At 44.8% G+C, this 13,484-nt stretch overlaps 1 protein-coding gene across 2 annotated transcripts in view; it reads left to right on the forward strand.

Annotated features, from left to right (window-relative positions):
- CTNND2 (catenin delta 2) overlaps nt 1-13,484 on the forward strand; it is a 935,828-nt gene that overhangs the window by 780,025 nt on the left and 142,319 nt on the right. For both annotated transcript variants that reach the window (XM_068990784.1, XM_068990785.1), the window contains 2 exons: nt 4,976-5,093; nt 12,636-12,821. In XM_068990784.1, the coding sequence (XP_068846885.1) occupies nt 4,976-5,093; nt 12,636-12,821 (304 nt within the window). The remainder of the gene's footprint in view (nt 1-4,975; nt 5,094-12,635; nt 12,822-13,484) is intronic.

Below are 13,484 nucleotides of genomic sequence, written 5' to 3' on the forward strand. Positions count from 1 at the left end.
TGAGTCAAAGCAGCTTGGAAACCCAGCCCAGCAAATCCCAGTTGCAAGGTTTCAAAGCCAGGGACTTACCCTCTGTCATCCTAGGTTCTGCTCTCTGGGTGAGATGTCAGAAAAAGGCAACACTAGAAGGAAATGCTTCTGGAAAGAAATGAGTTCACCAGGCAGGTGCAGGGGAGCCCAAACGTCCAAAGTGTTTACCTGCTTGCTCCTGCTGATCTATGCCAGGCAGGAGGAGAGGGTCTGGTGCTACGCTGCCTGGCACTCAGAGCACCCAACCTGGGCTGCCGGCAGCTCAATGTGGAGAATGTGCCCCACGCCTCCCCCACATCAGGGAGGGAGCAGCTTGAATATCAGGTCTGTGCTGTCGTCTCTGTGGATTCTGCCTCTCCCCATGCCTGTCCTGGTGGGCTGGCCTCACAACAGTGTGTGGCTTCATATTTCAGTTTTGCCTCCAGACTACCTGTGTTCCTTGAAGTGATCTCAGCTCTGCTCTCTGAAGCCCTCTGGCAGCCCTGTGCCCCTCTTCACACTTGTATAGAGTCTCAGGAACCCAGCCCAGATTCTGCAGAGACCCAGCATCTGGGCTCTGCTAATTGTAAACTGGGAGATGAGACAAAGTTGCCTGGTGATCAACAGTCCAGAGTTGTGTGGGGCTGTAGGAAGGATGGTAAGGAATTTTAACAGGGGTGGAACCCAGGGCTCAAGGGGCTGGAGGTGGACCAGGTATGAGAAGACCCGCAATGGAGACTGGTTATGAATGCCAAGGATCAGGCTGGGTGGAGAAAACAAGAGAGATGAAAAGATTATAGAATATACTTTAAGTAGAAATTTCCAAATTACGTTCAGTTCAGTTCAGTTGCTCAGTCGTATCCAATTCTTTGTGACCCCATGGACTGCAGCATGCCAGGCCTCCCTGTCCATCACCAACTCCCAGAGTCTACTCAAACTCATGCCCATTGAGTCTGTGATACCATCGAACCATCTCATCCTCTGTCATCCCCTTCTCCTCCTCTTTGTCATCCCCTTCAATCTTTCCCAGCATCAGGGTATTTTCAAATGAGTCAGCTCTTCGCATCAGGTGGCCAAAGTATTGGAGTTTCAGCTTCAACATCAGTCCTTCCTATGAATATTCAGGACTGATTTCCTTTAGGATGGACTGGTTGGATCTCCTTGCAGTCCAAGGGACTGTATCAACTGACAATTTGATCAAGATTGTAGTGATTATTTCTAAGAAATAGAAATTACAGTATCGTTGCACTTTTTTTTTTAAACAAAATATGTACAAGGCTTTGTTTCAGTGTTAACTTTTATGCATAGAAATTTTGCTGTACCAGCTTCTAGCCAGACATGGAAATCACCTCACTCAAAATGAGTAGAAGATGGTTTAAGTGCAGCAGGAGGGGAGGAATTTTGTAGGCTGGACACTGGCTGTTTATCAGACCCTTATGCAGTCACTTATATAGGACCATAACTACAACCAGTGACCAACACACAAGGTTATTGGAATTTTCATTTTTAAACAGCAAAATGCACAAGTATAGTAAATTTCATATTGGGGCAGGGGGTAAAAATCAAAGGTAATCTTCTGAAATGTTTCACTCTATCAGGAATAAAAGTGGAAACCCAATCCCAAAGGCTTATAGGATGCTCTTAGCCATTGAAAGAGAGACATGTTCACACCTCAGTTCACTTAAAAATATTAACACATATGATGCCTCATCCTACTGCAGGCCCTGTGGTACCTTCCTGCCCACCCGCCCACCTTGCATCACTAGAGAGGGGTAGGGGGAGATTTAGGTGTGTGTCCTAATCACTTCTTTGTCCCTCTCGGGACCTCATTAGTCTTTCTCATTTCTCAGTATATTACACATTTTCTTATTGTAGCCTGTTAATAACTTTTAAAAAATTTTGGCAGAGACTGGACTAAAATCAAACAGAAACTCAAACAAAATTAGTATTGAAAAGGTATGATGTTGAAAAAGTTATTAATTCTTGATCTTTCCCACTGGCTGGCCCTGCCCATTCATTGAAGACCAGTGAAAACGGGGCTGATCATAGTGATGCTTATTTGTGAATTAGGAGGCAGCCATCCCCGTTGTAAAGCTGCTCCAAGGAAAGACTGAGTATTCCTGGGTGAGGAAAAGGGGCAGAGGGTGTTTGAGACTAAGCTGCACATGAGCTGTCCGTCTCTACAGCTGTCCTTTCAAATCTAACTTTCTGTCATTCTGTCTTTGGAAGCATGGCCTCATCAAAGTAGGGAAAGGGAGTCATTCATTGCACTCAGCACTTTTCTGACCAAAGAGGTCTGACTGGGCTCTAACAGCATCAGAACTCAATGTGGTGAAAATCATTTCTGGGTATAAAAATGCTCTCCTGCAAAGGCTGTCCTTTTAGTAATAACAGCAGTGTGCCTGTCACCACTTCTTCTTTCATAGAAAGATGTCTTCCTCCCTCCCAGGGATGTTGCCAGGAAAGGGTTGGCCATCCCAGGGTGGAATCTCTAACACTTTACGTAAAAATGCTGCCCACATTTGCTCAGTTACATTGTCTGAGGCACTGAGGAGTTTTGCTTATATTTCAAGATCAGCAAATGTTTTTCATTGAATAACTGTTCCCAGTGGTGTTACGTTAAAACGCTGATAGAGCCTCTTTAAACATGCCTGCAGAACTTTTTTGATATTAAAGAAAGCATGGATGTTCAGTAGCCTTTTGGAATTAAATATATTTTATTTTGATTTAATTCCTAAAAAAGGTAGTCCCTGTTGTACGTCGAACTTGAAGCCCCTTGCTTTTCTCTCCTTCACAGACCTGGGTTTTGTTCTGACGTCTCCACTTTTACCACCCATGGGGCCGTGGACACCCCATCTGAGCCTGCCTTTCTCATCTGTAAAACAGAATGAAATGTAACAGGGAAGGATGTTGGGGAAATGAAATGAGAATAGTTGTGTCAATTATAGCGTGGGTTCGGAGATTCCTTCTGTTCAGCTACTCCTGTGGCCACAGACTCAGAATCTGCACATGGAAGGCTCCAGCAAAGAACAGTACCCTCCCCAACCAAACTCCAGCCCCACCCCTAGAACTAGAGGGTTGTTATGGAGTCTAAGCTCTCCCTGCTCACCACAGGAAAGGCCAGTGAATCTGAGAGAGGAGGTGTTGAGACAAGGAATACAGCTTCATCTGGAAAGCCAGCTGACCAAGAAAATGGCAGACTAAGGTTTCAAAATAACCATCTTGCCAGAGTCTGGATGCCAGATTCTTTTATAAATCAGAGATGGGGGGAGGCGAGGAAACAAAGTAAAAAAAAAGGCCATTAATCTTGTAATTATCTCCTATGGTGGCAAGCCTCGACAGGGGGAATGTGTTAATTACTTTCTTCCAGCCATCTACAGGTGGACAGGATTCTGAACAAAGGCACTTTAGCTTAACAGTCAGGAAAAGCGCCCCACTCTCAGAGGCAGGCCATCATGTATGATTATAATAACAAAAAATGGCAAAAAAAAAAAAAAAACCAACAGGGTTAAAGTCAAAGAAACAGGTCTAACACGGATGAGTCAAAATTAACTCTTCCCCATTACAGCTCTACTTTAGTGTAGATCTTCAATGTCAGCATCACCAAATATGCAAATTATCCAACTCCACTTATGATGCCAACATGGGGCCCAACTGTCTACATGAACGCACCCTCCAGGATATTCTAATGCTACATAGCTTGAGAATTATTGCCTTGCCTGGATCATTATCTCTTTTCTTCACCCTTTCCCACAGTTCCTAAACTTTTCAGCCTCTTTGTGCCTTCTTCTGTTTCCTCACTTCCTCTAGCCTCCCTCCAGTAGGCTGTGCTGTCTGTAAATCAGTTGCTGCAAAAGTTTTCTATGCTTCCATCACTTGCGTTGTGTCTGACACTTTGTGACCCTATGGACTTCCATGCTTCCCCATCCATAGGACTGTCCAGGCAAGAATACTGGAGTGAGTTGCCATGCCCTCCTTCAGGAGATCTTCCCGACCCAGGGATTGGACCCTCGTCTTAAAGTCTCCTGCTTTGGCAGGAAGGTTCTTTACCACTAGCGCCACCTGGGAAGCCCTGCAAAGGTTTTCTGCTAGAACCAAATCCTGGCCATGGTTGGGAGAAGAAGAAGGCCTTCCCAGGTGGTGGGGTAATAAAAGCACTCAGGAGATTCACCTTTGTCTGGATCGTCTGATGTCTTTTGTGGGACTGGAAGTTCACTCCCCTCCTAGCTGTGCATTCCATTAAAGAGGCCCCTTCTGTTGCCTTTAACTCAGCTTGTGCCGTTGTAGGCATGAGCTTGGGCCACTCCTACATAAAAGGTGCCATGGGTATTCTGATGACTAAATTCTCAGAGAAATCTCTGTGTCCTTAGAGTAAACTTCTAGAATTTTCATCTGTCAGGGCCAAGGCAGATATATATTTTTGATACAGGTGAAATTAGACCTCTAAGATATGTCAGCAAGTTGGAAACTTTGTCTTTGAAAAGTATTTCAGACTTTTCAAAGCAGAACAGCCCTTTGAATCAAAGAGCCTCTTATTCCCTGGTCGATTGTAACAGAAGCAGAACTTGGAGACTTTTACAAAGTCTCCTTTCTTAGTGGTCACAGGACTCTCGTGGACCACGTGTTCGGAATTCTGCATTCTCTGTTTTGATGCAGATATCTGTGGCTCATCCAATTCTAGAATCCATTTGTGGAGGCCATTCCTCCCTCGTTAAAACTACATTCTTGGTAAACCTTCTGAAAGGCTAGCAAAGTGTTTTCATTAAAACTTTGAAAGGAAGAGACCTCCCTGGTGATCCGGTGGTTAAGACTCTGGCCTCCCAATGCAGGGGACACGGGTTGGATTTCTGGTCGTGGCACTAAGATCCCACATGCTAAAGAAGAACAAATGAGAAGAGGTGGGCATGGAAGAACGTTCTTTCGGTGGCCACTGTGAAGGGTGCTGATACATCCTTTTGCTTTGCAGGAATGTTAGTTCAGCCGGAGAGGAGGCCCGCAGGAGAATGCGGGAATGCGACGGGCTCACGGACGCACTGCTGTATGTGATTCAGTCTGCGCTGGGGAGCAGCGAGATCGATAGCAAGGTTTGTCATATTTGCATAGATGAAGCATCTTAGAGAACAAAGATTCCCATGGGGATCAAACAATGGCTAACAAGGATGGAGAGTTAATGCAACACTGAATACTTTCACTCTGAAATCTGGATTGACTTTTAATCCCAGCCTAGAACTAGACACTTAATTCTTGATTAGTAGCAAGTAAAAATTTAAATTACTCCAGCTACAGGTGTTCCAGATGAGTGTATAAACTTTCACATAGCAAGTTGCCCATGAATTTCTAGCTTCATTTTCTAAAATCCACTGGCAAAAAGAAAAAGAAATATTCAAGCTACCTGGGATTTAAATAATCCTATATTCTTACCAGATAGCTTTTGAACAGCTTAATACTGCCCAATGCCATTTCAAGAGTGCCAGTGAAGTCTAAATAAATGCTGCCCAAAAGCTGCATAAGCAAGCCTGTCAGAACATTGATCAACAGTGTCTCTTCCATGTTTTAGTTCACAAACCAAAATAGAATTGGGTGGACTTTTGACAGTGTTTGGGCTATTTTGTTTTGTCTTCTTTGTCTTTTGACTTAGTTTGGGTTCACTGTACATAAAAAATTTGTAATTTCATAATATCCTGATATAAGCACAGACTTTACCGATACTTTGAAGTAATGCACATGATGAATATGACACCTTAGTAAGACCCTTCTCAGAGCCACTCTCTCAATATTTCGGTCCACTTCTTTGCTGTGGACTGTCCTGTGGACTGTAGGGTGTTGGGCAACATTCCAGGTCTCCATCCACTAGATGCCAGCACCTTCCTCCCCCCACCGCAGTTGTGACAAACAAAAATGCCTCCTGACATTTCCAGATGCACCGTGGGGAGCCAAAAATTGGCCCTGGTTGTGAACCAAAGCCCAATCCCACAGTTTGTTTGTTTTTTAATATATATAAGCATGTGCATTGGTTTATTGATATTACATAAGATATTACATAATCAAAATATAGTAAGTCCTAGGCAATACACATATTCATGAAGTAAAATGGTTAATATTGCACAGAATAGAATGTATCAATTGTACATAGCACTCTGTCAAATGATTTCCACTCAACAAGTTTATCATAATCAATGTCCAGAGCTTAATCAGCAAGCCATGAGAAACCATCCACCCACACAATACATGTCTGCCTTCTGGCTCCAAGCCCTTGAATCACTGAGGTTTCTGTAAATAAACTGTGTCTGGCATCTGGTTCTTACTTCAAGACCATCTCACCTAAAACTGGCATGCTTTCCTCTTAAGACAGCTTGATAAACCCACGGTTTTTAATGCCAATTCTTCACTGGAATTGCCTTTGGAGCATTTGATAAATGCGTGTGCCTAGACCCCTTCACAGCCCCCCTGAATCCAGATGTTTAGCTCTTAGCCCTGATTTCTGTTCCTCTGGAAGTTCATCAGGTGATTCCATGTGCATCTTGGATTGAAAAACCCGCCTTAGTAGATACAGCTTTAAAACAGACTCTAGTCGGGGACCCAGCACACTGTAATTTAGTTGTTTTAGTTGTAAGTTCAGATAAAGAACAAGTAAGAGTGATTTTATCCATTTAGGTACTCTTTGGCATGGGGTGATTTAGCGTGGCACTTCTCAACCTTGCCTGCACATTGGAGTGAGTGACAAATTTAGAAAATTACTGATGGGGAGCCCTACTCCCATGGACCAGAAGTCCCTGGTACTTCTGGGACTCAAACCCTTTGAGTACTAACTGAATCCAATTATAAACTGTTTGTCATCTTATCACTGCCTGTCAGTGACATTTGCAACCATTCATTTACTGTGTACATGACATCAATATCCAAAGTGAAATATGATAGAAAAGATTTAATCAACCTCTCTTATAAATGCCCTTAAAAGCCATTGTAGACCTTTTAATATCACTGACGGGAGAATTAAGTCTCTAAAGAAGGGAACAGTCAAGATGTCTTGAGTATTTCTAGAGACTTGCTAACACAATAGATGCAGGATTTTTTTTTAAAAGAGCTACTCAAGGTAATTCATAATTCACAGAAGCTGCAATGCCAAGGGTCTTTAATATTCAGAGTGGTAAATACTAAGGCATGGGGGCTTTAAGCCTTATGGATACCAAGTAATCTTTAATACTGTCTGGGCCTTCTAGCTGACAATAACATATGGGTCTTGCCCTGGTCCCATAATACCATCGTGGTGGGTAAGGCAACCTTCATGAGTATGGTCCAAAATCAGAGTGCTGTGAGGCACACACGGCTTTTTTCTGACGTGTCAGAGGACCAGACTCCTCAAACTCTTGAGAAACCGTGAAGATTCTCTTTGTTAGTGACCGCATTTCCCCACAAAGTGGAAACCGGAAAAATGAAGACCATTTAGGGCTGGTGTCAGAAGACTCAGATATGCCTTGAAATAAAGCCATTTGCAGCAACATGGAGGATCCCAAGGTGATCAGACTAAGTGAAAAATGTCAGAGGAAGACGAATATATGATATTGCTCACATGTAGAATAAAAAAAAATACAAATGAACTTATTTACAAAAACAGAAACAGGTTCACAGAAAACAAACTTATGGTTTGAAGTGAAAATTTTATGGTTACCAATAGGGAAAGGTTGGTGTGGGGGATAAATTGGGAGTTTGGGGTTGACATGTACACATCACTATATTGAAAATAAATAATCAGCAAGGACCTACTGCATAGCACAGGGAACTCTGCTCAATATTCTGCAATGACCTAAGTAGGAAAAGATTTGCAAAAGTAGATGCCTGTCTATGTAGAGCAGAATCACTTTGCTGTATACCTGAAACAAAGACATAGTTGTTCACCAACTATGTTCCAATATAAACTAAAAATTAAAAGAAAAAAAAAAAAAAGGGAGACTCAGCTATTCCTGATTGAGTATCCAGAGCACCCAGCATGGCCCCAGGAGTGTCCTGGAAAATGTACCATCTCCTTCTCCCTATGACCAGAGGACAGGACCTGAGTGACCTTAGCTTCAAGACAAGGAGGACCCTTAGAGCTGTTGAGCAGATCAAATGTGATAAATTACTTAGTGCTGTCCTGGCCAGAAGGTGCTGTTGAGTGTTAACGTATTATTATTGCCCCATCATTTTTCCACTCAGCCCTCTGCTTGGCCACTTCTAAGCTTTCACAGTGACAAGCTGGAGGAGGGAGAAATGTGTGCAAGCTGTCTTTGAGGCCACTGGAGTTAATGAGTCAAAGAGCTTGGATGCTTCGCATGCTCTCAGCTCAGCTCCTGTAATTGGGATGGTTTGTTGAATGCCTAACATATGGTGGCGCATTCTACAAATGGCTTCCAAATTAGCCCTTTCTAATAGAAAATGAAGACTCAAAATGACCCTGGTGACCAAGAGGAACTGCCGAAAGCTCTGTTGACAGTGATGGATGTTGAAACCCAAACCACCAGCTGCCACACACCTTCTGCTGGTATCCCCAAGAAGGGCAGTGGCTGTTCTCTTTTTCTCCCTGCCCTTACAGGAAAAGCACTTCACTTGGTCACCCTCCCAAACCAGGCTTAAAGAGAGAGGAGTTCAACCTCTGGGACTACCCCCGTTCTGTCCCTCTCTGCCATCTCCTGTCTCTCTTCCCCGCCTCATGAAAGTGAAAAGTGAAAGGAAAGGTCGTATCCGACTCTTTGGAGATCCCAGACTATACAGTCCATGAAATTCTTCAGGCCAGAATACTGGAGTGAGTAGCCTTCCCCTTCTCCAGGGGGATCTTCCCGACCCAGGGATCGAACCCAGGTCTCCCACGTTGCAGGCAGATTCTTTCCTAGCTGAGCCACCAGGGAAGCCCAAGAATACTGGAGTGGGTAGCCTGTCCCTTCTCCAGGGGATCTTCCCAACCCAGGAATCAACCCAGGGTCTCCTGTGTTGCAGGGGGATTCTTTACTAACTGAGCTATCAGGGAAGCCCCATCCCCCCCTCCTAGCCCCCCACTTTCTCCCTCTCGTCTCTCTCTGCATCCGGCTTCTCCCCAAGACTCGCTCAGCCTCAGGTAGGTTATAAGGCACTTCTCGAAACTGTGGATGCATTCCGCAGTCGTCATTTGTTAAACAGAAGCGTGGATGTGCCCCCAGGGAAGGGGAACAAGAGGGTAAGAAAGAAGTTTATTCTCCCAGGTCTTTGATGTAAGAAAAATCATTCTGAGCTGATTTGAAAATCGTTCTGACTTATGCCACAACATTTTCCTTTCAGGGAGAGACTGCTCTCTCTCTCTGGAGCGTCGTCCTGTGTTTACCTGCTTTCATACCGATTCCTTTTTTTGATGCTGAGAGGATGCTTGAAATAGAAAAATCAAGTTGACTGAAAGCCTGTGGGATTAGCAGCCCATGAAACCTTGAAAAGCTGACCCGAAAGGTCTGAAATTGCAAAGGCTCCAGAAATACACCCTGAAAACTGGTTTTCCTGCTTGATTTTTCATGCCTCCAGTAGTCAGGTCAAAGTTACATGCTGCCTTTTACCAGATTCCCATCATAAGTGGGAACAGTGCAGGATCTGAACTCCGGCAGTCCCCACCCCATTTCCAGTCCCAGCCCAGGACTAGAGAAAATGGTACGGTCTCTAGTCTATAGTGGCGAGTGTGCTGAGTTACCAACAGCCTCAGACCTCGTTCCCTTCGTCTCTAAAATGGAACCATGTTCCCTTCCTTGAATGGTGGCTGTCACATAGTTGGTGCCTGAAAAGTGACAGGCAAGTTGGCATACTTTTAAAAAGAAAACCTATCTCTTCTTTTTCAGATTTTGTACACCTGAAACTAACATGACCTTGTAAATCAACTATAATTCAAAGAATGCTTAAGCTTAAAAAAATAATAAAACTTAGTTGGGCTTCCCTGGTGGATCAGCTGGTAAAGAATCCTCCTGCAATGCAGGAGACCTGGGTTTGATCCCTGGGTTGGGAAGGTCCTCTGGAGAAAGGAAAGGCAACCCACTCCAGTATTCTGGCCTGAGAATTCCATGGACTGTATAGTCCACAGAGTCGCAAAGGGTCAGACACAACTGAGAGACTTTCACTTTCACTTTCCACCATTATTTTGTCCTTTTTAAAAATTGGGGGGACTTCCCTGGTAGTCTAGTGGTTAAGACTCCACCTTGCAGTGCAGAGGACTCGGGTTCGTTCCCCAGTTGGGAAACTAAGATCCCCCATGCCAAGGGATATCTGGGCTCTCGAGCTGAAAATGCTGAGCCCCGTACTTCACAGCCTCACACACCACAGCAAGGATCCTGTGTGCCACAACCAAGACCCCACACAGCCAAATAAATAAATGAATATTTAAGAAGGAAAAAAAAAACAAAGGATTTTTCAATTAAAACAGTAAAAAAAAATTTTCTGAAAATTGGGTATTTTTTTCCCCCTCTTCCCACGGTTCCTCAAATCCAGAACAAAGGTCAAAAAGTTGATGCCCTGGACTAAATGTTTGATTCCTCCAAGATTTATATGTTGAGACTTCATCTCCAATGTGGCAGTGGGGACTTTGGGAGGAAATCGAAGCACTGAGAGAGATTAAGCACTTTGATCAGGGTCACATGGCTCATTAAACGGGGGAGCCAAGACTCCATCACGGTCCCATTAGCTCTAGGTCACAAGCTCTGCACATTCCACAGAGGGACCTTCTCCACCTTTGTTTGTGATATAAATCCTTGTATGGCACTTGCTGTGTGCCAGGAACTCTTCTCAGTACGTACGTACTGGGTTAGTTTCCTGTTGCTGCTGCAGCAAATGGCCACAAACATGGTTGTCTAAAAACACAAACCTGGGCTTCCCTGATGGCCCAGTGGTAAAGACTCCACCCGCCTACGCAGGAGACACTGTTGGATCCCGGGTCCAGAAAGATCCCCATGCCGAGGAACAGCTAGGCCTGTGTGTAACCTGTAAGTGGGTGCTCTGGAGCCTGGGAGCCACAACTGCCGAAGCCTGTACCTAGAGCCTGCGCTCCACAACAAGACAGGCTCCCACACGGAAAGCCCTGCAACTCGAGAGTAGCCCCCACTTGTTGCAACTTGCGAAAAGCCCCTGCATCCACGAAGACCCAGCACAGCCAAAAATAAATTTAAGAACCACAAACTTATCATCTTACCATTCTAGAAGTCCAGAATGGTCTCTTTTTTTCTTTTCTTTTCCTTTTTTAAATGTGGACCATTTTTAAAGTCTTTAGTGAATTTGTTTTAATATTGCTTCTGTTTTATGTTCTGTTTTGTTTCCTTTTGGCTGAGAAGCATGTGGGATCTTTGCTCCCTCACCAGGGAGCAAACCCACAGCCCTGACACTGGAAGGTGAAGTCTCAAGCAGGAATCAGACTAGAGCACCACGGAAGTCCCCAGAATGGGTCTTGTTGGGGTAAAATCAAGGTGTCGACAGGGCTGCATTCCTTCTGGCAACTGTAAGGAAGCATCTGTTTCCCCGTCTTTAACAGCTTCTAGAAGCTCCCACATTCCTTGGTTCGTGGCCCCTTCCTCCATCTCTAAAGTCAACAATGCCAGATCCCATCCTTCTCACACAGCTTCACTTCCTCTGCCTCCCTCTCTTGCTCACAGGACCCTCATGATTCCATGGGCCCACCTGGACAATCCAGGATAATCTGCCATCCAAAGGTCCACTGATGAGTACCCTCCATACCCTCCATCCCGTAACCTAACGTATTCACATTTTCCAAATGTGGACATCTTTGGAGCAGAGAGCTTTATTCTGCCTATCACATATATATTCTCTAATTCCCCTAATCCACACAGCAGCCTATTGGCCGCTACTTTGACCATCTTACAGAGGAGGTTATGGGTGGATTGTCCAAGTCACATGTCCCGTAGTCCAGAGACCTAGGGTTCTACAGAGGTCCAACTCTTCCCACGTCCCTAATCACTGCTTAGCTCTTGTGCTTAGGAAATTGCACCAGCAATCTTGAAGAAAATCAGGAGGTTGGAAACATATGTGTCCCCAGAGGATCACAGAACCTGGCTTGCCTGGAGTAAGCCTGGTTTGCACCTCTTGCCCTGTATTCCTCCCAGAAAGTACCTTTGTTGTTCAATCACTGAGTCGTGTCCAACCCTTTGTGACCCCATGGACTATACAGCATGCTGGGCACCCCTGCCCCTCACTAAGTAAGTGCCCTGGTAGATAGTAAATGTGTCACCCTCCCAGAGCTAACGCAAATCCAATTATCCTTGCTTTCAATGGTTCTGAGCCTTAATCCCCAGATGGCTGTTGTCTGTAAGTGGACACCACCTGGGACCGTACCTGGATATGCATTCTTTCTTGCTCACAAGTGAATTTCAGTCAACAACGATAGCTGTTTATCAGGAACTCTTATTGCTAAGTGGTTTCTTTGAGGGGAGGAAAGATCTTCAGACTTTTCCAAGCTTCTCTAAATTCTTTCCATTGTGGCTGTCAAGGGAGCCTTTAGGAGCTGCGGTTAAATGCATCCAAAGAAAAAAATGTCTGTGTGAAGATGGATGGCTTTTGCGGGTGGAGGAGTACTGGTTAGTTTTTGTTCATTCCTCATTTTTTGTTTTGTTTTGGTTTTTGTTTTTATTCTCCAGACCGTTGAAAACTGTGTGTGCATTTTAAGGAATCTTTCGTACCGGCTGGCAGCAGAAACGTCTCAGGGACAGCACATGGGCACCGATGAGCTGGACGGGCTGCTCTGCGGTGAAGCCAATGGCAAAGATGCGGAGAGTTCCGGGTGCTGGGGAAAGAAGAAGAAGAAAAAGAAATCCCAAGATCAGGTGATATTGGTGACTCGCAGCTGCATGCAATTATCCCCTCCCTAATTGCAGCCTGGTGGTTTTGTCTGTGTCTGCAGGTACAGAGCTCTGTGATTCTAACACTCGGTCAAATCACTCATGCATCAACACCATTTTCCTTTGGGGATTTCACAGCTGAGACAGTGGAGCATTAAATGATTCCCCTCATGTTCTCCATCCAAGCCAAGATAGGAAATTTCAAAAATAGAGAGAGGCCCTTGAGTCCCGGGCAGGCTCTGAGTTGCCAGCTCACAGAATTGAGTCAGATGCAGGCGCAGATTCTTCTGTGTCAATTCGCACATCTATTGAGGTCTTCAGGTGGGCGCCTTGCAGGTGGAACAGTTGCGCAGAATAGGTGTGGTCTGAGAATGGAAGCTGAGGAGAGAGGCACAAAAAACCCAACGTATTTTATAGCTCTTTGGGGAACTTTTGGATATGCAGTCTTGCACTCATTGGTGGGAAATGGAGTGACTCACAGCCCTTCCAAACAGAATGACATTAGAAGCTGGACCTTGAGGGACAATTCTGATGAACTCAGAAAGCTGTCCATCTGGAGAGACCTCTCCAAAATGAAAAGGCATTTACCTCGGCCAGCTGTAAGTCGGTTGGTTACCCTGCAATAAAGGCCCATGGGCTATGACTGTC

The sequence above is a fragment of the Capricornis sumatraensis genome, chromosome 18 (genome assembly GCF_032405125.1).
Source record: "Capricornis sumatraensis isolate serow.1 chromosome 18, serow.2, whole genome shotgun sequence".
NCBI classification, from domain to species: domain Eukaryota; kingdom Metazoa; phylum Chordata; class Mammalia; order Artiodactyla; family Bovidae; genus Capricornis; species Capricornis sumatraensis.